The sequence below is a fragment of the Cololabis saira genome, chromosome 4 (assembly GCF_033807715.1).
Source record: "Cololabis saira isolate AMF1-May2022 chromosome 4, fColSai1.1, whole genome shotgun sequence".
NCBI classification, from domain to species: domain Eukaryota; kingdom Metazoa; phylum Chordata; class Actinopteri; order Beloniformes; family Belonidae; genus Cololabis; species Cololabis saira.
The window spans coordinates 28,054,940-28,079,758 of NC_084590.1; the positions used below are offsets into that span (position 1 = coordinate 28,054,940).

General features: G+C 41.6%; 2 protein-coding genes and 2 non-coding genes across 4 annotated transcripts; 2 read left to right on the plus strand and 2 right to left on the minus strand.

The window, feature by feature from the left end:
- Positions 1 to 3,664: 3,664 nt before the first annotated feature.
- Positions 3,665 to 3,800, plus strand: LOC133442728 (small nucleolar RNA SNORA15). The gene has a single exon (XR_009782649.1). It is a non-coding gene; the product is annotated as a small nucleolar RNA SNORA15 (small nucleolar RNA).
- A 222-nt stretch (positions 3,801 to 4,022) lies between these two features.
- On the plus strand, positions 4,023 to 4,159 carry LOC133442729 (small nucleolar RNA SNORA15). The gene has a single exon (XR_009782650.1). It is a non-coding gene; the product is annotated as a small nucleolar RNA SNORA15 (small nucleolar RNA).
- Positions 4,160 to 6,002: 1,843 nt separating this feature from the next.
- Positions 6,003 to 17,831, minus strand: LOC133441734 (phosphorylase b kinase gamma catalytic chain, skeletal muscle/heart isoform-like). The gene is made up of 10 exons (XM_061719329.1): positions 17,675 to 17,831; positions 16,942 to 17,090; positions 15,996 to 16,174; positions 15,803 to 15,857; positions 15,651 to 15,716; positions 15,405 to 15,568; positions 10,961 to 11,051; positions 8,273 to 8,426; positions 8,059 to 8,184; positions 6,003 to 6,634 (listed from the first exon to the last, which is right to left on the minus strand). The coding sequence occupies exons 2-10, from the start codon at positions 17,022 to 17,024 to the stop codon at positions 6,368 to 6,370; spliced, it is 1,185 nt and encodes a 394-aa protein (XP_061575313.1). The 5' UTR covers positions 17,025 to 17,090; positions 17,675 to 17,831; the 3' UTR covers positions 6,003 to 6,367.
- A 271-nt stretch (positions 17,832 to 18,102) lies between these two features.
- Positions 18,103 to 22,128, minus strand: LOC133442344 (coiled-coil-helix-coiled-coil-helix domain-containing protein 2-like). Its single transcript, XM_061720308.1, has 4 exons — positions 21,966 to 22,128; positions 20,523 to 20,766; positions 19,705 to 19,867; positions 18,103 to 18,488 (listed from the first exon to the last, which is right to left on the minus strand). The coding sequence occupies exons 1-4, from the start codon at positions 22,013 to 22,015 to the stop codon at positions 18,478 to 18,480; spliced, it is 468 nt and encodes a 155-aa protein (XP_061576292.1). The 5' UTR covers positions 22,016 to 22,128; the 3' UTR covers positions 18,103 to 18,477.
- Positions 22,129 to 24,819: the final 2,691 nt, after the last annotated feature.

Consider the following 24,819-nt stretch of genomic DNA (forward strand, 5'->3'; position numbering starts at 1 on the left):
TTAAAGCAATTAGCCTGAAGAAATTAATCACAGACATAGAGCTAGAAATTTAACTTGCTGATTCTTTTCGTGGTCCGACAAATTAAATTGTAAAGCCATGGACAAAATTAACTTTATTAAATCATAGAGCTAGAAAGCCTATAACTATAGGACCTGGGCCCGGTTTTTCAAAAGGTTTAATCCGGATCAAATTGATCCGGATTTAGTAACCCTTTTTTTTGCTATCCAGGATCACGTAATCCAGCTTACTTTTGAGCCGGTTTTTCAAAGCAACATCGGATTGGATCAATCTGATCCGGATAGAAACTTTTCAGGATCACCAAATCTGGATAACCAGTGCTCAAATAGGGTAGGAAACACAATGTAGAACTATAGATATGTAAAGAGCAACAAGGGACGCAATAGTTAGACACTATTTCTGATTTGGATTTGTTTTGGATTTCAAAAACCAGTGATACCATTGCCATTGCTTTGTTATTCTGTTTTATCATTGCATGCATCACTAAAAAATCATTTAAAAACAAAACAAAAATATTTTTGATTGTGATGAATTATAATATTATAATTAGTGACAGAATGATATATATTATTTGTGGTCAATATTGACAGCTGTTTGGGGGATTATTTTATGAGGCCAAACTCTTTCTACTTTGCTGTAGGCCTATACTGAAAGGCTGAATACGTTATAACCCACCTAATCACTGTAGCCTGACGGATGAACAAATCAAATTAAAACCTTATGAATAAATAGGATATCTTGTAGGCTATACTGCATGATCCAAATATAGTGTTATTTGGTACAATTTTAAAGTTTCATTACATTTTGGGCCTGAAATCTACGCTGAATCCACCCTTCTGATGGGATCAGTTTAATCCCGATTTTTTGGATCAAAGTGATCCCAATCCTACTAAAAAGTTTTGAAAAACCCAAACTGAAGGTTTGATCCAGATCAAAACCAGGATTGGATTACGTGATCTAATCCGATTACGTAATCCGTTTTGTCTTTTGAAAAACCCATTTTCATGATTTGATCCAATCCCTTAGGATCCAAAATCCGAGCGGATTACTTTTGAAAAACCGGGCCCAGTTGTTCAAAGGTAATCTGATCGGATTTTGGCTATCAGATTGGATCAAAGTTTGAAAATGGGTTGTTCAAAAGGGAAAGAAGGATTCTGAAATCGGATTAGATCACGTAATCCAATCCTAGTTTTAATCTGGATCAAACCTTCAGTTTGTGTCGTTCAAAACTTTCCAGTAGGATTTGGATAACTTTGATCCAAAAAAACAGGATTATCCTGATCCCAACAGGGGGTAGGATTTCAAGGTGGATTTCAGGAGGAAAATGTCGAAAAACTTTAAAATTGGTCAAATAATACAACATTTGTATCATTTAGTGTAAATACTTTTATTTATATTTTGCACTTGACTTGTTTAACCATTACAGTAATAAAGTAGATAAAGTAAACATAGGCTACCAATTAAGCCTTTCAGTATAGTAAAGTAAAAATAAAATAAAAATTATCTTGTCACCATGAAATAATCCCCCAAACAGATTTCAATAACAAACAAAAATAATATATTCAATGTTTCTGTATTTCATCACTGTATATTAATATCAAAGAAACAATCATCAGAGATGAACCTGTCAAAAATAATTTCTAACTATTGCATCCCTTACTACATGTCCAGTCAGTCCCTCATTCTGACAGAATGCCAGAGGTTGGTCTGGTTCTTCAACAGGCTCAGGTGCATCACAAACGTCATCTCAGAGAGGGACATTGCGCCTGGTAGCGATGTTGTGCAAGACAATACACTTAAAGTGACCCCATGTTGGCTCTTCTACCTGTTGTTCTTTACATAGCTGGTAGGCACCATTGTGATATGTTGTCCCATTTAGAGCACTGGTAATCCGGATTTGGTAATCTTGAAAACAAACTGTGTATCTGGATCAGGGTGATCCAATCCAATGTTGCTTTGAAAAACCGGCATGAAACTAAGACGGATTACCTGATCCTGGATAGCATAAAATGGGATTTCCAAATCCGGATCACTTTGATCCAGATTAAATTTTTTGAACAACTGGCCCATAGAGCTATAGGCCTAGTCAGGCCTATAGCAACCCTAAGATTGATAACTATGCTCACGCTTCCGGGTAAAGTTTGACAACCTTAATTTTTTGTTAGAAGGAACCCCTAGGAGGAATAATAGGGGTGTTGTCATCTTGGATTTTTTTGCTGGTGACCACTGGAGGCGCTGTAACATTCAAATACTCAATTCATGCATATGGTCACAATAATGGTCAAAATGTATAGTTTATATGCAAAATCTTCAATGTTCAAGATTTTATATTTAGGGAAATGGATAAAACATTGTATTGCTATATTTTGTCCAATATACTTTTTTTTTTTGCATTCTAACTAGTAACGGGATGTTATGCTAATTTAAGCAGCTAGGTAGCTAGGCAAGCTAGCAAGGCAAGCTGTGTCAAAAACATCTATAAAAAAGTGATATTTTGTATCCAATATTGGCTAAAATATTACAATATGATTCATAAAGGCTTTTTTAGTATTGTTTTATCTATTTCCTTAGATATACAATGTTTTAATCTTGACAATTATGCATACAAATTGTACAGGTTGACCAAAACTGACCATATGCCTGAATTGAGAACTTGAATATTCTAGCGCCTCTAGTGGTCACCAGCAAAACAATTCAAGATGACAACACCCCTAAAATTCCTTCTATAGATTTGTTCTAACAAAAAAAATAGGTTGTCAAACTTTACCCAGACATGTGAGCAAAAGTCTTAACGCAGGCTCTTTTCTAAAGTTGCCCCTTGACTAGAAAGCCTAACCTAAGGTGGGCCTTCTGCGTGTCCTGTGTATTCCACTCCAGTCCGTGTGGGGGCGCTGGTGTACCCGAGGCTGCTGGTGACCTGCTTTAAGAGCGCTGCATGTGCGGACGAACAAGTCTTTCAACGAGGAAGCAGCTCCGCTGAAGTGGTGAAGACTCGTCACTGGATGCACAAGAACGAACATTCTGGTCAAAGTTGCCCCGTTTTTCCTTAAAATGGAAGGAGGGTTGAAGCTTCACCAACGAACCTTGCTTATTCGCAGTGTTATTTTCATGTCAGTTTTATACAACACATGATTGAGATGGTTTCGTTGTACGGCACATGCGCCCGTGAAGAGCACGTGGTAAAAAGCATGTCGTTTGACACATTTAACACATTTATTTCAACATTACGATGCTGTGGACGATAATGATTGTGAGTATAAATGTGCAAATTGGATGGGGAGAAATTGTGGGAACATTATTACAGTTTTTATCGCAACCGAATCCCCAAACTGTTCCACGAAGGTGTAAACTGTTTAGGAGTAGAACAAGAGCTTTACATGTCCTTATTGTCTACAGATATTTTCCCAATGAAGAATCCCGGCTGCATGTTTGTCCTGTTATCATTTTACATCACCCCAGAGGAAGTGGTTTGATTTTAGTAATTGTGGAGGAGCTTTAACCCTGGGACACTAATCTGCATGGCAGCGTGTAAATTACTAGTCCCTGCGTGTTTTCAATTAAACCACCAAGACTGAAGTATTTACAAAATGTAATTTCACTTCATTCTTGTAGAGTCAGGAGTAGTTCGTAATAACATGCTTTGATGCATGGCTGAATTCTGTGCTACCCTTGCTGTGGTAAATACAGTCAGACACCATGCTAAATGATTGTCTTCACTCACTGACTCTTGCAGGATCAGAGCACTTCTATGCCTCATTCTTCTGTCGGAGTGAATACAGCAACATGTCACAAATCTGAGGATAAATCTGATTTAGTTAGGGTTTTTTGCCTCATATCCTGTCTTGTGCTTTTCATTTGGTGTAGTTTTCCACTGCACGTGTTGATGGAGTGCACGCGCAGAGACTGCTCTTGCTGCCTCCCCAGGCTCAGGTCTAGGTATGTTTCTACACTCAGTTAATACTAGTACACACTACATCGTTATGACCATGAAAATTACCTCGAGGCATGGATGAATTCTGTCCCAGCTGCTCTGTGCTGAATACAGTCAGACACCATGCAAAAGCCTCTTCTCATTTCTGCTAAATGACTGGATAGGTGTTTCCGTCATCTTTGTCCAGCTGCATAGGAATGAGTACACTGATGCATTTTAACATTCTTGTTGTTTCTGTATTCATTTTTCTTTTTCATTTCTCCAAATCTGTAGCGGTGACAGTCTCCAGAACAGGACTGTAGGAAAGCCATCAGCTCCTTCACTCATGGTAATTATTGTTGCAGTGACCTTTATCTAAAATATTTGGCTTTTTTACTCACAGCTCAATCTAACCAGGCAGTGATGTTCGGCCCTTTTCCTGGGAACACCCTGCTTGTTTTAGATATTTTCTTGCCCAGTAAAACTGGGGGGGGGGGGGTCCATTTATTTTACGTAATGGGACATACGAAAGATCACTGGATCCTTGCCAGCGCTTGAAATTGGGTCAATACCAACTCAGCTCTACAAAGCCACATAATATATTGCACTTTGTTGTTACTTAACAAAAACTAAGCTACAATACACAAGTAGCATTTGGAAAAATTAAATAAATCTTACGATTAAATAACGTAGAACCACCTTAGCCCGAAATAACTTAATTATTTTCTGTGTGAGATCAGTGTCTTACATCAGTATGGAGGGATCTTGCTTCAGTTTCTCGAATGTTCTCGGGATCTTTGTCCTGTTACATGACACAATCTCAGACATGTTTTATCCATCAGATAAATGGCCTCACAATTGACTCGTGAAAATGTTTGTACACAAATGAATTAATGGATGATGTCTTGTCTTAGGGTCAAGGATCCATCTCTTCTTTGGTCTCATCTGTCTGAAGTTCATTATTCCAGAAGTCAATATTTACGAACATAACCCTTTCCGAAGTTTTTTTTTTCTTTTTTTTTTTCCTTCCCCTCCTCTCCCGGTTTTTGTACTGGAGTGAACTTAAACATTAACGGGCTAACTGATACCTTCTTGAAAAGTAACTCTTGAGTGTTGAAAGTTTTCTGCTTGTAAATGACCCCTTCTCACTATAGAATGATAGATTGTTTGGGAACAGTTTTATAACCCCTCCCCAGTTGATAAGCTGTAACAGTTGTTACTTTAAGATCATTGCTGACATCTTATCTCCCTTATTTATTTAAATCGTATCTGAACTTAAATTAGCTGGAGATGGGTTGTGTCATGCTGTGCAAAATCTGCTTAAAATTCCTAGTTTCATTCCAGCTGTGTCCTTCAAACACATTTCCAGATGTATATGAATATTAGAAGCCAGCACCATATATACTATTGCAATTATGTCACACTGTGTCCTGCTTAAAAAAAGCAGGGCTGGAAGTCTGCAAAGGTGTATTATGTGCCAGAAATTAGCACTCCCATGACCTGTGAAGATTTGTTTTTCATTCTTGTGTAATAAACAGTTGTGCTAAAACACTCCTTGTGTTCATTAATTTTCTATGTTTTAAAGTTCTTGATGTGTGCAAATGTACAAGGTCACAAAAGTCTGCACGTTCTCAATAACAAGACTGGTTTTATATTAATCCGTATTTAATAAATACATTCATAGCATATAATCTTAAGTGCTCTGTTAACGTTGGGGATTTTGCCAGTACAATAAGTGTCCCAGTACTGTGTATGTACTGATGATTGAGAAGGACGGCTGGAAGTGAAATCCGCAAGACAGACAAAGCAAAAGTTTTTGCCAAGAATGTTTTCATTAATATAGGAGTGGTCACAGAGGAGGGCATGAGGCTGGACTTGAACCTAGGATCAAGTCCATAGGTTGGCAACGAAAGAAACCACTGCGGGCCCTTGAGCAAGGCTCTCAACCCCCAACTGTTCCCTGGGTGCTGAAAGAATGGCGTCTTAATACTACCAGTGTGTAGGACAAATTTCTCCAAGGGGATTAGTGAAGTTTGTATTTTGCTATGCAAACACGTGCTGTTTCAAGTACACTTTTAAGTATCAAGGTTTCAGAGGTCAGTCTTCTGTTAAGAGAAAATTATTTTTCCCCAAAACTTGTGAGTTGTACATTAAAATTTCTGTACTGAAGAAATATAAAATGGTGGCCTTTGGGATATGTGTATTGTCATAGTGAAACAGAAATCGTCTCTGACTAAATTTACTTAATGGCTTGCTACACAGTGCAATGGGCTAAGTACATACAACAAGCAAAGTGGGTAACAGTGGCACAAGTTAATTGCAGTAAACACTAAGAAATCACTACTCGCAGTAACAAGTGCTGCTCTGAAATATGAGTCAGCAGATCAGGCTCAAATTAACTTTCATATTTAAACAGTTCATTGGATCCTGCAGAGTTGTTACCAGATGTGCTGGTCATGCTCCTCCGTCTCAGCAGCTATGGACAACAAAATGGCCTTTGGAGAGTTCTCGAAAAGAGCTGCCCTGTTTTGTGTTTGGCCCTTTTTGACCCAGTGGCCGTAGATCTTGAACGCGCAGGCATCAATGAGCTTGCGAATAGGTTTGACGGCATAGGGGTCGCTTTGGATCACATCCTTGGTGACGGGCTTGGCACGGCGGTAGTTGCAGTAGATGCGCATTACGGCGAGGACAGTCCTGCAGATGACCTGATGGAGAAAAATAGATGTTTGTTTATAATGTGATCAATATAGGTTGTGATTTAATTAAAAAAGAAAAGTCAAAGAATGTTCTCTAAAATATGCCTCATTGAAATGAAGTAGCTATTTTTATTTTAATTATTTTTTAATTTCATTTAAAGAAAGTAGCTGTTATAATGAATGGAATAAAATACAATTATTTTTTTTGCAGTTTTGACATCCTTCAAAGAAATTTGATTTCTTAAACTCCATATTGTATTATTTAGAGTCAGTGTTTATTGTAACTGCAACCATATTTACATTAAAGGAGCTGTATGTAAGAGCAATAATAAAACGAATCATAAAATGACCCCGATATGTCAACAGACATTTAAAAATCATGTTAATTTCAAATACTTATGTCACTGACAACAGCACTCAAGCCAGGATATTCCAGTTTAAAAAGAGGAGTTGCAGCCCTCAACCATGGATGTATTATATAACTGGATACTGTACCAAAAATGGCCGCCCATTCATTTCAATGCATTCTGCTCAGCCAGCGCATCCGCCGAAAAAATCTCGGACTTCCTGGTTTACTTCCGTGTACACGGGCCCATAGAGCATGCGCAGTTGAGTCACTTCCCATGATGCTCTGGGGCCTCCCATCATGCCCCGGGGCAATGTGAACGAGTATTAATATAATATGTATTAAAATAATATATGAATTCATGTATATTATTACATGTATAGCATCACATATATGATTAATGTATTAATATAATATAATTACATAATATATATTAATATAAAACATCCGTGGAATGCACGGACACGGCTGTGATGTCAGCCGTGACGTCACGCCCAGAAAGAGACTTTTCTTTGACTTTTCTGGCCGTTATAAAACATTTTTGACGGATATAAAGTCCATGACTTAAAAATATAGAATACAAAGATTAGTAATTGCCGGTGATTACAGCTGGAGGTGTCCTGTGAACAGTTTTAGAGGCTTCTCTTTTACTATTGCGGTCTATGGGAAAAAAGCTTTCTGGGCCCCATGGGATTTTTTGTTGCAGTACCGCGGCTGGCCACTGGAAAAAATCGGCGTGCCTGCTGAGCGCGAGACTGGGGGCCTGCCCTCAACTGATGTTTATGTTGTCATTTTTTGTTTTGGCCTGAAGCTCCACCCTCCACCTATCTCCCAATCACCAAGTCAGTATTGTTTCGGCATCCGGGTTGCCAGCTCGGCTCTAATTATCGCAGCCATGGCAGCCTACGTTCCTGCTGCATTCTGCAGCCTACCTGGCAACCTCTGGTCGGGGGAGGAGGGGGAGGGTACACGCCGCTCAACAATATTTTGAAAGTGACTGCAGTACCAGTTTTGGACATTTCTTACAGACGGCTCCTTTAATTCCACTGAAAAGGGGAAAATAATAAAATCCAGCTCTGCGTCTCACCTTGAACCGCCTGTACGGGCTGAACTGTCGCACTTCATTCACCACGTACTGCGAGAAGAACGAGTGGTTGAGCACGTCTGTTGCAGTGAACCGCTCCTTTGGATTCACCACCAGCATCCGTGAAATCTACAGAAGTCACGCATTTTTAAATGATTAAAAACTTCATTAAAAAATATAAGTGACTCAAGAAATAGGGGAGGATAAATCAGCCTACCAGATCTTTAACCGTGTCTGAACGATCCTCCCACTCTGGAGATGAGAAATCGTAGCTCCCTGACAAGATCATGCGCAGCATCAGCGCCTGTTTTCTGTGCCAGAATGGTGGAGATCCTGCGAGCAACGTGTACATGATGACACCTGAACTCCATCTGCAAACGTGAGCCAGGAAATAGTTGGGGATAAGTGTGCAAGATGTTCAATCCAAAATCAGAAAAAGGAGGGACCCAAAAAGAAAAAAATGTTTACAGTAACTTGAACTTTAATTTCAGAAAGCAAGAACCCAAACCATTTATGATGCATTTCATCAACTTTCTTTTATTCTTCCACTTCTGGTTTGCAACATATTAGAAAAATGGGACAGAAGCTATTTGAGGTTAGAAAAAAAAAGGTTTCAGTTGGGTAAAGTCAAAGGGTGACTAACTGCATTTGTACAAAAGCATTATTCTTAAAAGTGTTAAAGGAACAAAAAGTAGGCTGAGGATCTTCATTTTGTCAACAAATGTGACTGGTAAAAATCATTCAAGCAATGTTCCTCAAGGAAAGACTGGATAGACTTGGCATCTCTTAATCCTGCAGTGCATAACATTAAACAGTCCTCCTGGCTAGATTCACAAATTCCATCCCACATTTTACAATGTGAAAAATGAAAAGGCCCAGGTTGACCTTGTCTGGAGGCAGTGTCAACATCTCTGAGGATGAACCGTCAAACAGCTGAAATGCATCATGGTCAGACTAATCTGTAGTCCAGCTCTATTTGGGAAGTAATGTACTCCGTGTGCAGCAGTCCAAAGAACAAATCCAAAAGTCAGAATGTCCTCTGTAGGGTCAAGGTTATTGGCAAAGATTAAACTACACTTCTGTTATGGCAGCATTAATGCGGTACAGTACACTGGCTGAGGATCCTGGACTGACCGGCCTGCATTCCTGATCTGTCCAACACAAGAGAAATGGGTGGAGAATTTCGAAATATTAAACTGCAAGATGTATCTGGAGGAAGAGCGGAACCAAATTACTCCTGAAATGCTCAACTGTTGGTACCCTGGATGCTGGAATATCTTCAGTTGTGAAAAGGACTCTATATATATATATATATATATATATATATATATATATATATATATATATATATGTGTATGTACAGTGGGTACGGAAAGTATTAGTAGTAGACCCCCTTTAAACATTTGCTCTTTCTTGCATTGCAGCCATTTCTAAAATCAAAAACGTTCACTTTATTTCTCATTAATGTACACTCAGCACCCCATCTTGACAGAAAAAACTGAAATGTAGACATTTTTGCCAATTTATTAAAAAAGAAAAACTGAAATATCACATGGTCATAAGTATTCAGACCCTTTGCTCAGTATTAGATAGTAGAAACACCCTTTTGAGCAAATACAGCCATAAGTCTTCTTGGGAATGATGCAACAAATTTTTTTTGGGGGGGGTCCTCTCCCATTCTTCCTCTCCAGTTCTGTCGGGTTGGATAGTGAATCTTGGTGGACAGTCATTTTTAAATCTTTCCAGAGACGCTCAATTGGGTTTAGGCCAGGGCTCTGGCTGGGCCAGCGTTGTTATTTTAGCTGTGCTTAAGGTCATTGTCTTGTTGGAAGGTGAACCTGCAACCAGTCATCCTGTCCTTGCAGCTGAAAAACACCCCATAGCATGATGCTGCCACCTCCATGTTTCACTGTTGGTAACGCCAAAGAGTTCAATCTTGGTCTCATCTTATTTCTCATAATCTGGGTAAACTCTATGCGGGCTTTCATACGTCTTGCAGTGAGGAAAGGTTTCCGTCTGGCCACTCTGCCATAAAGACCCGACTGGTGGAAGCTGCAGTGATAGTTGACTTTGTGGAACTTTCTCCCATCTCCCGACTGCATCTCTGGAGCTCAGCCACAATGATCTTTAGGTTATTCTTTACCAAGGTTCTTCTCCCATGATTCCTCAGTTAGTCTGGATGGCCGGGTCTAGGAAGAGTTCTGGTTGTCCTAAACTTCTTCCATATAAGGATGATGGAGGCCACTTAGGAACCTTGAGTGCTGCAGAAATTATTTTGTAACCGTGTCCAGATCTGGGCCTTGCCACGATCCTGTCTCTGAGCTCCTTGGGCTGTTCCTTTGACCTCAGGATTCTCATTTGCTCTGACATGCACTGTGAGGTGTAAGGTCTTATATAGACAGGTGTATGCCTTTCCTAATCAAGTCCAATCAGTTTAATTAAAAACATCTGGACTTCAATGAAGGAGCAGAACCATCTCAAGGAGGATCAGAAGAAATGGACAGCATGTGAGTTAAATATGAGCGTCATAGCAAAGGGTCTGAATACTTATGACCATGTGATATTTCCGTTTTTCTTTTTTAATAAATTTGCAAACATTTCTACATTTCAGTTTTTTTCTGTCAAGATGGGGTGCTGAGTGTGCATTAATGAGAAATAAAGTGAACTTTTTTGATTTTAGTAAATGGCTGCAATGAAACAAAGAGGGAAAAGTGTAAAGGGGTCTGAATACTTTCCGTACGCACTGTATATGATAAACCACGAAATATCAGAAGTCTGCAGTGAAATAAAATTTGCTATTTTTTTTTCTTGAGGAATTTTGAGTCAGAATTGCTGAATAACTGAGGTTTATATGCCATGCAGCTAACTTTCCTCTGTTTCTGTGCTTTTGCCAATGAACACTTACATGTCCACAGCTGTACTATATCCTGCATGTGCTGCGTCCATGGAGCACTCGATGATCTCAGGAGCAAGGTAACCAGGAGTCCCACACACCTCTGCACAATGAAAAAGCACCCATCACTCACTTTCAATAACAGAGCACACTTCTTTTTAACCTTTTTTGGGGAAAAAAACAGGTCAACAAAGATGTTATGATCAAAGGACAGAGAGTGAAATGAGCAGACATGTGTTTCCACATGACATTATGAAACTGAAATCACTTATGAAGTGGTGCTAACGCTAATTATTCTGTAAAGGAGCCAAAATAGGAGATTAATACATGCTTTATAAGGACAAGAAAAGGACAAAAGAAAATTAATTACTTTTTGAAAAAGAAAATTTGTCAAATATTACTAAAAGTATTATAACTGCAGTTTAACAGATGTATCCAAGCAAAAGGGTGAATTAAATTACTAAAACAATCATTTACTTAATGAATGTAAGTTTGACATATTGAACAAGCAAATGTTTAGACATTTTTGACAACACTAACTAAAGTTACTAAACTTGAATAAATGACACGTAAAAATAACATTCTGTCATTGTAATAATTTGTGGGATTAAAAAAAACAAAAAAAAAAAACAATTTGCATGCAGAACCCCCCCCCCCCCACACACACACACACACACACACACACCTTTACTACTGAAAAAGACTTATTCAGACTTATTTTCAAGACAAACATCTCCATAACCTTTTATTCTGTAAAGCACTTTGAGTTGCAGCTGTGTTTAAAAGGTGCTATATAAATAAACTTGAATTTAATTAAATAGGTGCCCCAAAGATAGTTATTTAACCACAGTACTAACAGCAGATATGTTTAGATACATGCTCTCCTCTGGGAGTGAATCTTTGAATTTTGAACAAGTTAAGGAGCCCCAGCCTCCACCACCAAGAAATAAGGCTGAAGTGGCCGAGGGCACCAGTGGTTAGCACTGTTGCCTCACAGCAAGAAGGTTCCTGGTTCTACTCCTGGGCACGGTGGGAGTCTTTCTGTGTGGACTATGCATGTTCTTCCCGTTCTTGCATGGAGTTCCCTCCCGGGCTTCCTCTCACAAAAACATGTCTGTCTGTATATGTGGCCCTGCAAGAGACTGGCGACCCGTCCAGTGTGAACCCCTGCCTCTCGCCTGTAATAAGCTGGGATAGGCTCCAGCAGTGCACGTGGCACCAGGACACCCTAGGCCGGAGGTCAATGATCGACTTTGTTGTCGTTTCATCTGACCTTCGGCCGCATGTCTTGGACACTCGGGTGAAGAGAGGGGCTGAGCTGTCAACTGATCACCACCTGGTGGTGAGTTGGATGCGCTGGCGGAGGAGGAGGTTGGACAGACCGGGCAGACCCAAACGGATTGTGAGGGTCTGTTGGGAACGTCTGGCTGAGCCCTCTGTCAGGGACATCTTCAACTCCCACCTCCGGGAGAGCTTCTCTCGGATCCTGGGGGAGGCGGGGGACATTGAGTCCGAGTGGACCATGTTCTCTGCCTCCATTGTCAACGCGGCGGCTCGAAGCTGTGGACGCAAGGTCTCCGGTGCCTGTCGTGGCGGCAATCCTAGAACCCGGTGGTGGACACCGGAAGTACAGGATGCCGTCAGACTGAAGAAGGAGTCCTACCGGGCTATGTTGGCCGGTGGGACTCCTGACGCAGTAGATAGGTACCGGCAGTCCAAGCGGGCCGCGGCTCGGGCAGTCTTGGAGGCAAAAACTCGGGTCTGGGAGGAGTTCGGGGAGGCCATGGAGGAGGACTTTCGGTCGGCCTCGAGGAAATTCTGGAGGACTGTTCGGCGCCTCAGAAGGGGGAAGCAGTACTCTGCCGGCACCGTTTATGGTGCTGGTGGGGAGCTGTTGACCTCGACTGGGGACATTGTCGGACGGTGGAAGGAATACTTTGAGGATCTCCTCAATCTGACTGACATGCCTTCCACTGAGGAAGCAGAGAGTGGGGACTCTGGGGCGTGCTCGTCCATCACCCAAGCCGAGGTCACCGAGGTGGTTCGTAAGCTCCTCAGTGGCCGGGCACCGGGGGTGGATGAGATTCGCCCTGAGTACCTCAAGTCTCTGGATGTCGTAGGGCTGTCTTGGTTGACACGCCTCTGCGACATTGCATGGAGGAAGGGGACAGTACCGCTGGAGTGGCAAACTGGAGTGGTGGTCCCTCTGTTTAAAAAGGGGGACCGGAGAGTGTGTTCCAACTACAGGGGGATCACACTTCTCAGCCTCCCGGGGAAAGTCTACGCCAGGGTACTGGAGAGGAGAATACGGCCGATAGTCGAACCTCGGATTCAGGAGGAACAATGCGGTTTTCTTCCCGGTCGTGGAACACTGGACCAGCTCTATACCCTCCGCAGGGTGCTCGAGGGTTCATGGGAATTTGCCCAACCAGTCTACATGTGTTTTGTGGATCTGGAGAAGGCATTTGACCGTGTCCCTCGTGCCATTCTGTGGGGGGTGCTGAGTGAGTATGGAGTCCGGGGCCCTCTACTAAGGGCTGTCCGGTCTCTGTATGATCGGAGCAGGAGTCTGGTTCGCATTGCCGGCAGTAAGTCAGACTTGTTCCCAGTGCATGTTGGACTCCGGCAGGGCTGCCCTTTGTCACCGGTCCTGTTCATAATTTTTATGGACAGGATTTCTAGGCGCAGCCAGGGGCCGGAGGGGGTACGGTTTGGGAACCTCAGGATTTCATCTCTGCTTTTTGCAGATGATGTGGTCCTGTTGGCTTCATCGGACCGGGACCTCCAGCATGTGCTGGGGCGGTTTGCGGCCGAGTGCGACGCGGCAGGGATGAGAATCAGCACCTCCAAGACCGAGGCCATGGTTCTCGACCGGAAAAGGGTGGCATGCCTTCTCCGGGTGGGTGGAGAAGTCCTGCCTCAGAAGGAGGAGTTCAAGTATCTCGGGATCTTGTTCACGAGTGAGGGAACAATGGAGCGTGAGATTGACAGACGGATCGGTGCAGCGTCCGCAGTAATGCGGTCGATGTACTGGACCGTCGTGGTGAAGAGGGAGCTGAGTCGAAAGGCGAAGCTCTCAATTTACCGGTCAATCTACGCCCCTACCCTCACCTATGGTCATGAACTTTGGGTAGTGACCGAAAGGACAAGATCGCGGATACAAGCGGCCGAGATGAGTTTCCTCCGCAGGGTGGCTGGACGCTCCCTTAGAGATAGGGTGAGGAGTTCGGTCACCCGGCAGGAGCTCGGAGTCGAGCCGCTGCTCCTTCACGTTGAGAGGAGTCAGCTGAGGTGGCTTGGGCATCTGTACCGGATGCCTCCTGGACGCCTCCCCAGGGAGGTGTTCCAGGCATGTCCCACCGGGAGGAGACCCCGGGGAAGACCCAGGACACGCTGGAGAGACTATGTCTCTCGGCTGGCCTGGGAACGCCTTGGACTCCCCCCGGAGGAGCTGGAGGAAGTGTCTGGGGTGAGGGAAGTCTGGGCATCCCTGATGAGGCTGCTGCCCCCGCGACCCGGTAACGGATGAAGCGGGAGAAGATGAGTGATGAGTGAGTGAGAGGCTCCAGCAGACCCCCGTGACCCTGTACAGGGTTAACGGGTATAGAAAATGGATGGAGTGGCCGAGTCAAAGAACACATCATGGAAAATGTTGGGGATGGGTATCATCTATACTGCTCCGTCCTGCTCGGGGTCACTGGGATCTGCTGGAGTCTGTCCCAGCTCTCCTCAGGTGACAGCACATGGCCCATGGGCAGCACATGCAAGAAAATCCTCTAAAATGTTACAATTGTATATTTTATGCACCGAGGAGTGACGACAAGCGTAAGCAGCAGATGGAGATGGTTGGTAGGACTTTTTAGTTTTTGTGTTAAAAAAAGAATCATCAAGTACCATGAATTTAACTTAACTGTCTTATAATGAATATAGGGACATAAACAATGATGTACTTCAGTTAGTGCAGATATGTATGCATATCACACTGAAGTAGATCTTAATCTTACCATAACGCAGTCAATCATCTACTAATAACACCAGACAATTGACTGGCCAGCTAATACTACTAATGATCTTAAGCTTTCTGAGAAGTCCGTTTGAAAGGTCAGAGCTCTGAGAGCGTCTGTGACCGCAGCAAATAGATCGGAGTGTCCTGTGCTGCTCATAGCAGGAAGCATGTTGTGCAACCAGATCCAGATTCCCCGCCAACCACCAACAGCTGGTGTACTGACCACCCCGGAGTGGACTGTAAAGATAGCAACTTTATTAGTGGAGGACACTTAAATATCATCAGCTAAATATGAACAGACTGTTCATGTTCAAGTGCATTCATGTTCACTTTCAAGTTAACTTCTGATGTTGCCACTTTAAATATCAAATATTTAATAACGTTGGATTCAAGTAGAATTATTAACTACTTTTGTCATCATGTTTATTGTTGTGTCTTCAAGCACTTCACCTTTGAGAGTCTCTCCAACCGGGACTTGCACAGCGAAGCCAAAATCAGTGAGCTTGATGTTCTTGTCGTCATCCATAAGGATGTTCTCGGGCTTCAGGTCCCGGTGGACTATGTTCTGGTCGTGAAGAAACTGGACCACCTCCATCAAAGCACGCATGATATTTCTTAAAAGCAATAATATCAAACTTTAGATGTCTTCCAAAATAAAAGTGTGATTAATAGCCATGTGAAGATCCACTCACTGACCTGGTTTCCTTCTCACTCAGAGTGACTTTCTCTGTGAGGTAGTCAAACAGTTCACCCCTCTTCATCCTGGAGGAAAGGAAATACAACTTTTGAGGAGCTGCTGATCGTTAGAGCCCTTAGGTGTCCATTGTCTTATAAAAGTTGTCACTTACAGATCAAAAACCAGGAAGAAGAATGCGTTGGACTGGAAGCAGTCTTTGAGCTGAACTGGAGATGAGAATTTACTCAATGAGTGGATTAGCCAAGATCTTCATCCAGCGAGCACAAAAAAACACTTTAACGGTCTTTGTCTGGTGTTTTTAACAGTTGGCTAAAGCTGCAGTCGTGTCGTGTGAAAGATCTTACTGATGTTCTCCCGTCCACAGACTTTCTTCAGGATGTCGATCTCCTTCACCGTGGCCTCTCTGATCTCCTCGATCTCCTCCGGAGTCATCTTATCAGAGGGCGTGATGTCGATGATCTTTACCGCATAATCCTGAGTTGTTCGCTTGTCAATGCAGCGACGCACCACGCTACTCACCCCCCTGGCAAAGAGGAGAGCACATCAACCCCCCCCCAAATAAGATTCAGGACCTTATAGATTTCTAGATGAAGATGAAATTGAAACATTTGTACACTTCAGAGGAGAACTTACTGTCCCAAGATCAGAGAGGAAATCAAAGAAGAAAAAGGACCTTTCCAGGTGTTTCTATGTAACTTAACTTCACACGTAGCCACACATTCACATTCATCATCCCAATATTTTAGTACTTTTATCATTAAATTAATTCCAATGTTTGTTGTAAATGATAAAAACTGATAGGACTTTCTGGAGCAAAGGATACTACCAAAGATCGCATGGTCCACACAGCCGGTGACCTCGTGACCTCCATGTGACAAAATGGAGTGAAATTATGCAACAAGCTGGCATGACTGGCATTGCTGGGGGCGTCTTCACCAAACCTTTGTCCGCAGCCTGCTGGAGTTAATGAATGCGGCCTCCTTCACACACTTGGGCTTACATAACAGCACCACCATTTGACAGCTGGTGGGGAATGACAATGAGCAGGGTCTCGCTTGCATTTCCCAGAAACCTCAGAGAATCGGGTTTTTCCTGCTTCATATGGACTGTGTTAGTGTTGGGTAGAAAGTACTCGCAACTTCAATCCAGTTCAGTCTAATTGGTCCAACTCCAACACAGTCCACTTGAACAATCTACAGTTTAAAACAACCCACAAACTATTATGTTGAGGATAGTTGGCTCAGGCTAGGAACAGAAATCTTCCAGATAGTTTGTATTTGATAAACATACCTGCCCAGAATCTCCTTGGGCTCATACTTGTCGTGGAAATCCTTGGCTCCAATCCAGTCAGGAATCTCCTCCTCTTTGGTCATGATGGATGTGTTAACGGTTCACCACCACAGATGTACGATTGCTCCTTTTCACAACTCCCCAAAAAGCTGAAAGCAACAAATAAGCTCACAAAAACAGACACAACTTTGATCTTTTGATGAAATGGAAACCATTTCCATACCATTGTAAAGTGTATATTCTGGTGTTATACTGCAGACAAGTCATTGCTGTTAAAATCAGTGTTTTAAATAAGCAGAAAGAGTTGAGTCTTAATAAACACATTTAAAAAAAGTCTCAACAGCATCAGGCTGCTTCATCCAAGATTCTAGATTCTTTATTGTCATCGTTCATATTTCATAATGAAATTACAGGTGTCTCATCGCATTCAAATGTTTTAAAATTTCAAGACCCAAACATTTCATGTTTCACATTTTATTGTTTAAAGGGTCTTAAAAGGGGCTTGTAACCTTGTGTAGATAAACACTTACACCCCTCACTCTGCAAACAAACCATGCTGTGGAGACCGGCTGAAGGTTATCGTCCTAAACTTATACTCAACATATCAAACCGAGCATTCCCAGCAATGTGCCACCATGTGTTAAGCGACAACTCTGTCATCCGTTGCCGCTATATAAGCTCCTGTTGGCTCCAGTAAAAGGACCAAATGCAATAACTAAATGCGCACACTCACCGTGTCAGTCAGTGCCTGATATTACGGAGGATATCCATGGTTAAACTCCGCTCAGTCTGTTCACAGAGAGTCAGATCACCAACAATGAGGTCCGGTCACACTGCTGGAGTCGCCCCTGCCATGTTGGAAGGGGTGAGCTTTAATGTCAGATGCCAAAAATAAATAGCTCCTTCTGCAGCAGCTCACACTGAACACCCATAAACCAGATCTGTGAAACAACATCCGGCAGCTCCTGCTCTCACCCGGAGGCATTTAGAGAAACCAAGTTTGTGGACTTGCTGTCAGAACACAGGGACACAACAGTGACTGGACTCCTGTAGCCCCTTTTTGTAGCTCTTAAAGTCTAATTAAAGTCCTCGTGGCTAAAAATAGAAGTTTTTCACTGTAGTAATGTGTTCTGAGTGTAGAAAAAATGAAACAATTCAGCCTTAAGATCCATTTTCTTTATTTGTTTCCTCCATTTCTACAAGCAAATTCTGGGCATTGTTGATGCCGATGATGAAGAATGAATAGGTTTTACTCTGCAAATCCCCCAATATTTCAGAGCAAAATGAAAGCAAAACGAATTATATTTACTGTTAACTTAGAATTAACTCAAAAATGACACGGCAAAATATTAACATTATTTATAAGACTATGAATACAAGCTCTGCAGAAGTTTTTACAATTAAATGATGTTGCCAATAAGAATCAACTGTCAAAAGAAAGCATGTTTATTGATTGATCCCTTGAAAATTACACTGATCTTATATCTGCTAAATTGACAACTTGTGATATTCCTTCTGCACGACCATGTCTCCATCTCATGACATACCTGTTGAGAAGAAAAAAGATAAAGATAAATTGATTTACTTTATTTCATTCTGAATAACTGAAAAGTGCTGTAATGGAAATATATATTTATATATATTATTTTTAATAGAATAAATTAGTAAGTTCTGATGGATATTCCTATAGACACATGCAGTACTACAACATTTTCCATCAGAATACTGAAAAGTTAGTTTTAGCTGCGAGGCCGAGGATGACAATGTGTTCATGTTAAGTCTCTTTTTTTAATTCAGTTAAAATAAAGATAAAAAAAAAGCAAGACTGCATAGAAAAGACGGACATAAAACAAAAAGAAAGCTATGGGGGAAGGAAAGAAACACACAAAGGCCACTCAGTGTAGTAATAGCATTTCTGACCACATGGAGGCAGTACAGCACAAAGTTTACACTTCAGTCCCTGGCATTACACACAAGGTGCACCTGTAGTGGAAAGAAATGGTACTATAGCTTGTATAAAAAACCGGACAAAGCATTAGGTCCCGTGACCCATTGGTTTCTGATAATCAGTTTTGAAGCCTGTTTTTCTTCTTGCGGAGTGGAGACATGTTACTTTGGAAGCAGGCGGAAACACGCATACCATATGTCCGTCAAAGTTAGCTTTACTCCCAGCTCCTTCAAGAAAACTCCACCGAAATAGCAGCAGAGATGCCACCAGACATTTACAGTGGGATAAACCGTTTGACATGTGGAGTCAACGCCGAAATCAAAAATGACCGTCGTGTTTAGCCGACGCTGGGTTTGTACAAACAGGTGGTTGCTTCACTAAGCATTGTAGCTTGATGATTCCGGATGAAGATGTGATAATGGCTAGCCAGTGGCTTAGCAGGCAGGTCAATCAATCAATCAATCAATCATATTAGAAATAAATGTATTGCTTGATATGAACTCACATGGCGAGGTAAAAAAAAAAAAAAACAACAAAAAAAACATCCACTTCAGAGTTGTCATGGATGTGAAATCCAACAACGGAGACCAAAATCTTTTAGTGAACCAGGCTGTAAATATGTTTATTTCTAAAGTAAGCTCTAAAGTTGGACATTTTAACATGGGAGTTAATGGAGATTGACTGGCTTTTAGAGCCAGCAACTCTTGTCAACACAGCAGAATGATATGCCCCATGCGGCCAGAAGAGGTATTACTACACGAGTACTTTTTAATATTTGATTCCCTACAAATGGTCAAACACATTTCCACACTCACCATTAGCAAACTTGCACTGTTTGAGCACCTCACTGAATCCCTCACAAAGTTTCAGGTCATTCTGGTTTTGTGCGCAATCAATGAATTGCTTGAACTCATATGAGCAGGCCTGCTGCTGCTGCTGGGGAGCCTGCTGGTACTGTGGCTGCTGCTGGTACGGCTCCTAACAGACACAAGGTTATGAGTTATGAGATAAGGTTATAAGTTATGAGATACTAACCATTCTACTGTATAAATAAATATAAATATTAGATTAAAAAAAAAAAAAAAAAAAAAAAAAGGAACACGTTCTGTAAAAATAGTGTGTACCACACACACATAAAAAGTCAGCTCCACTTCAATTTTTTTTTCTTTCTTTCTAAAACTATAAACATAGTCAGACACCTTAGTGTTGTTTGTGGATAAACTAACTTAAAAAGGTTAACAGCAGATAACCACAATCTATTTAGAGATTTTAAAACAGTAAAATAATAATAAAAAAATAAAAACAAAAAAACAATTATGTAACCGGTACATTCAAACTACAACATGCTGAAGAAATATCTACGCAAAGAACTGATTCCAATTACTATAAGATAATTCATTGATGGCATGTCCATTAAGTACAAATACTTCTCACACAGCCTCCAACTACTTGCTGTTCATTATATTGAGTTATTACAGTACCAAAATGAGACTAGAACAGAAATAACATTAAATGTTAGGTTTATTCAATCTCTGCTGGATTTGTGCTCTTACGGGCAGACCTGCCATGTGTTAGATAAACTAATCTTTCCTGATACTAATCTAGTCACGTGGCAGGCTGCGCTTCAGTTTACCTGGTATGTGACGTCGGGCTTGGCAGCCTCAGAGCTTCCTCCACCAAAGGCCCCAGTCATGGCATGGCCAAGGGTGTGACCTACTGCAGACCCCACAGCCACCCCGGCGGCTGTGGTTGCCATCTGGGCAAACATGCCCGGCTGCCTTGGTGCTGCGGCTGGTGCACCCACAGCAGACGGGGGAGCATGCATTGGAACTGGGGCACTGGGAGCATGGTGTGCTGGTGGGGGTGGTGGTGCCCGGCTGTACAAAGAGAAAACTTCAATTTAAATGTCAAACTAAACACCATCAGAAACATAATTGTCAATAAGATGAGCTGATGTTTTATCTTTTCACATTGGTCTTGTATTAAAATATCTCATTAACCTTAATGTAAAAAAAAAAAAACAACCACAAAGAAATTCAGGACTACAACTTGGCAAATTTTATACACACTCACAAAACTCTTAAGCATTTAGATCTTCACATAGCTATTTGATCAAAAATGTCATGATTTTAGACATTACTTGTAACAATTTCCAGTGAATACTGTTGCATGAGGGAAATGTCACACTACAGCCACTGTTACTGTGTAAAAGGTGAGTGTGAAAACTGGCCAGCAGCCTTGATTAGGGCGTACTCTTAAATCAGCAACTTGTGCTTTTTATTATTTTACCTTCTTTTCTCATAATTTTATTTCATTTTATTTGTTATTTACTGTCTAATTATGTCTTGCCGCTTTTAATGTCGATGTAAAGCACTTTGAATTACCTTGTGTGTAATTGTGCTATATAAATAAACTTGCCTTGTTGTTTTAGGTCAATTGTGCCAGCTTGTCTCAGGACAGTTGCACAATGACTGCGTCATTTTACATAATAGTATAAGCTCCAAGTCTAAAGCTTTCAACTAGGATGTAATAAATATTGAATTTCAAATGAACTGTGACATCATGGCCCAATAACACGTGATTCCCCAAAAGGACAAGTCATAAAGATCTCCTCTTAGCTTGACAACAGTCAATAATTTAAGGTGAATGTTTAAGCTTTTAAGGTTTCTTCCACGTCAATAATTACAAGGGAGACAAAAAACACACACTTGGATCCCCTGAGATATCCTGTTTCAGTTTAGCTGCGGGCAAACTAATCTAACAGGATAATATCGTAAAAAATAGGTTTTCCAACAAGTGAAATGAGTGTTTTGGTGACACCACCTGGTAACACTGATGAGTTAAACACAGTGACCTTTATCACGTCAATGACACCAGAAATGACATCTCTCTCCCGGTGAAACGCCAAGACATTTACATTTCTAGATGACATTTATTTGAGTTTCTAGCAGCAGTGAATCCCACTCTTCTAGTTTTGGATCTCTGATGACACATGGGTGAAACGGTACCGCAGTTAGCACGTGTTTGCCCAAACAAGCCATTACGTTTGATCTAAATATCAAATATAACCGGTTACCTGGCTGGCGGGGCCATCCTGGATGTACGGCTTCTGCTTCCTCTCGGCATTTTGATTAACTAAGTTCGATTAGACGTGCAGGTTGATAAAAACAGACGCGGCTCTGATTCTCCTCCGGCGTTTTATGTCGACCTTTAGATAATCCGGAACTTTCCACGTGTTACATCAGTTTTCCCCCGGACAACTTCCGGTATCACCGGCACGTCTGGAACCGCCGTTAATAGTTTATTAATGTATTTTGTTTTTAGAATAAAAAAAAAAAGAAGCTTAAATTACATTTACAATGTTCAATTGTGCTTTGTATAAACTTCTTCCTCAGCTATGTTTTTTTCAGAGATGATTTTCTTGTGGAAAATGCAGATTGTATTTAAGAGGTAATTTAAAAAAGTGTCCCCTAAAACAAATAATTTTAAGAATAATGGATGAATAATAAATACTAGTATTTTATACATATTTCAAACAGCTTCATATTCAAAGGTCATCTCACACTGCGCTCCAGATTTTAACAAATGTTTACATAACCATTACACAAAGTTTAATTTAAAGGTATAGTCTGTAATCGTATTCAAAAACATTTATTGTTATACTGGGTGAAATGGTCCTCCCATCCTGAGAGTAGCCAGTGAATAATGTGTTCAGAAAAAGGAAAGAAAAAAATCTGACCTCTCTGACAGCTTTAATCCTGTAAAAACTCTGACCAATCTGTTTTTTGCGCACCGAGTGGCACTGATTGGTCAGAGGACCAGAGGATTGGCAGGGGGGAAAGAACCAGAATCAGATGCCTTCATTTTAACTGCCCCCCCCCCCCCCCCCCCCCCCCCCCCTAAAACCAGCCTCGCTTACAGGTGAATGAAACAAGAAAATGTGCTGTCCAAAATGTCCTGGAAAACTGGACTCCTGTAAATGCGCGTTCCCCAAAGTTTGTGGGGGCGTGGCTTTGGACGGAGCACTGATGGGAGGGGGAGGAGGGGGCGGGGCTTAGAGGAGGTGCCACTTTCAAATCTTGCTAGGTCTCCAACATTACTGACTATACCTTTAATTAGGTGCAAGTATGGTAGAGACCAGACGTGCGGTCAGGGGAGGCAGGTGAGGCAGAGCCTAACCAGTAAAAAAAAAAAAATAACATAAAATTTATATTAATATTTGTCCACTGATCTTTATGTATGTAATTTCGAAAAAATTTTTATAGTCAAAATCGCTGAATTTGCCTATTTCCTGTTCAAATACGGGGCTGAAACGTGAGGTGCGGCAGCAACGAGCCGAGCCTCATCTCTGATTGCGTAATCCATCACAAACTGGGTTGATACGTGCAATTGGCGCGTTCTGGTTGCCGTATCTCTGCATGTCGCCTATAGGGCTTGGTCGTCTTGACGTCATCACCTGGCGGAGCTGCCCTGTTGGAAGCTACATTAGCTGCTCTTCGGACCACTGCGCACTGTGTACAGACGTGCTCCCTCTTCGTTTTGTCTTAGCCTACTGGTACTTGTAATCGTTACTTTCCGTTATTCTGTAAACTATGGTAACCCTTTGCTGTGTTGTGGCTGCAACAGCTCCACACATAACAGACGTGGGGAAAAGATCGCTAATGGTTTAACTTTTCACCGCTTTCCTGCTCGGAGGCCCACGGAGACCGAGTATCTGAGATAACAGAGTAAAAGAGTCGTCGGCTCGCTTGGATCGCGGCTGTAAGACGACCAAACATAACCTTCCACAGTAAACCACAAACAAACACTCACACAGACCGGGGTTGGATCATTCACACAGGTTTTATTCCCCACTTCTCCAGCTAAACGCAGTTGCTGGCCAGCTCTCTGCGGTGCGATTAACCCCAATCTTCAGATAAAACTAGTTTGTTGAGGAAAAAATATTAACTCTATTTGTAGCTGCAGAGGAAAAAAACAAAAAAAATATTGCTCACGCCTCGGAGCCTCTTCCGCATAATATAGCGGTCAAAAAAGAAAAAAGTAAGAGTAATACAAAACATGTACTCTATGTTGTACTATTATACAAATTTATTGAAACAGATGGCGAGTCAAACATTTACCAAATCAGCTGCCAAACACTCACAAACAAGGTAGCCGAAGACACCGGTTGTGCAGAACTGCGGCAGTAAACCCCTACTAAAGCGTGGAGCTCCGACGAGGAGCTCCACTCTTTAGTAGGGATTTCATATGGTTCCAAACCGTTAATAATCATTATTTTCTCCATATACCGGTCCTTGGCTTCCTTGTTTAAGGTATCCCGGTAAATTCGAGTTGCTTTCTGGCATTTTAACATCTTTTTTTGCGTTCCGTCTGTTCACTTGGTGCTACTACACTGCTGTTTGTTTACACTCACGAGGCATCCAACACGGCCGCCGCGTCCCAGAATGCACCTTGGTGACCAAGCCCTATATAATGTTTGCAGATACGTTTATTTGACCTGATTTTCCACAGTCTGGATAATGTCTTTAACCATTAAAGTTTAATGTTTGTTAGTGACATATTTAGTTTTGCTGATGGGAAATAAAACCGCAGTGAAAAAAGCACAGGGTGAGGCAGACAATACTCTGCCGCACTGAAGGAGGCGTACGTGAGCCAACGGGTACAAACACTTTTAATTTCAATCTTATAAAAAAGAGATTAGACTAAGAAAAATATAATAGAATATTTAAAAACGAAATTTTGGCCTCAAATAAAATATTCTTTGTTTTTCTTTTCATGCTTTTTGTTGAGCAATCTGTATTAAATTGATTAAAGTATCAGAATTAAACGTTTTAAAAACAACGTTCAAGGAGGACTATGTCAGCTTCATGAACGATGTAATCAGCAGGGGCTACGCTGTGAAAGTCCCAGATGAAGAGCTAAACTGGAGC

What these genes read in the sequence shown, in the direction of transcription:
- LOC133441734 (XM_061719329.1), bottom strand. Translation starts at nt 17,024, where the DNA reads ATGACCAAAGAGGAGGAGATTCCTGACTGGATTGGAGCCAAGGATTTC. An exon ending in CAGACACGGTTAAAGATCTG is followed by an intron (nt 8,185 to 8,272) that starts GTAGGCTGATTT and finishes TGACTTCTGTAG; the next exon opens with ATTTCACGGATGCTGGTGGT. An exon ending in GCCCGTACAGGCGGTTCAAG is followed by an intron (nt 6,635 to 8,058) that starts GTGAGACGCAGA and finishes TTTCTCCATCAG; the next exon opens with GTCATCTGCAGGACTGTCCT.
- LOC133442344 (XM_061720308.1), bottom strand. Translation starts at nt 22,015, where the DNA reads ATGCCGAGAGGAAGCAGAAGCCGTACATCCAGGATGGCCCCGCCAGCC. An exon ending in AGGATGGCCCCGCCAGCCAG is followed by an intron (nt 20,767 to 21,965) that starts GTAACCGGTTAT and finishes CTCTTTGTACAG; the next exon opens with CCGGGCACCACCACCCCCAC. An exon ending in AGCCCGACGTCACATACCAG is followed by an intron (nt 19,868 to 20,522) that starts GTAAACTGAAGC and finishes TGTGTCTGTTAG; the next exon opens with GAGCCGTACCAGCAGCAGCC.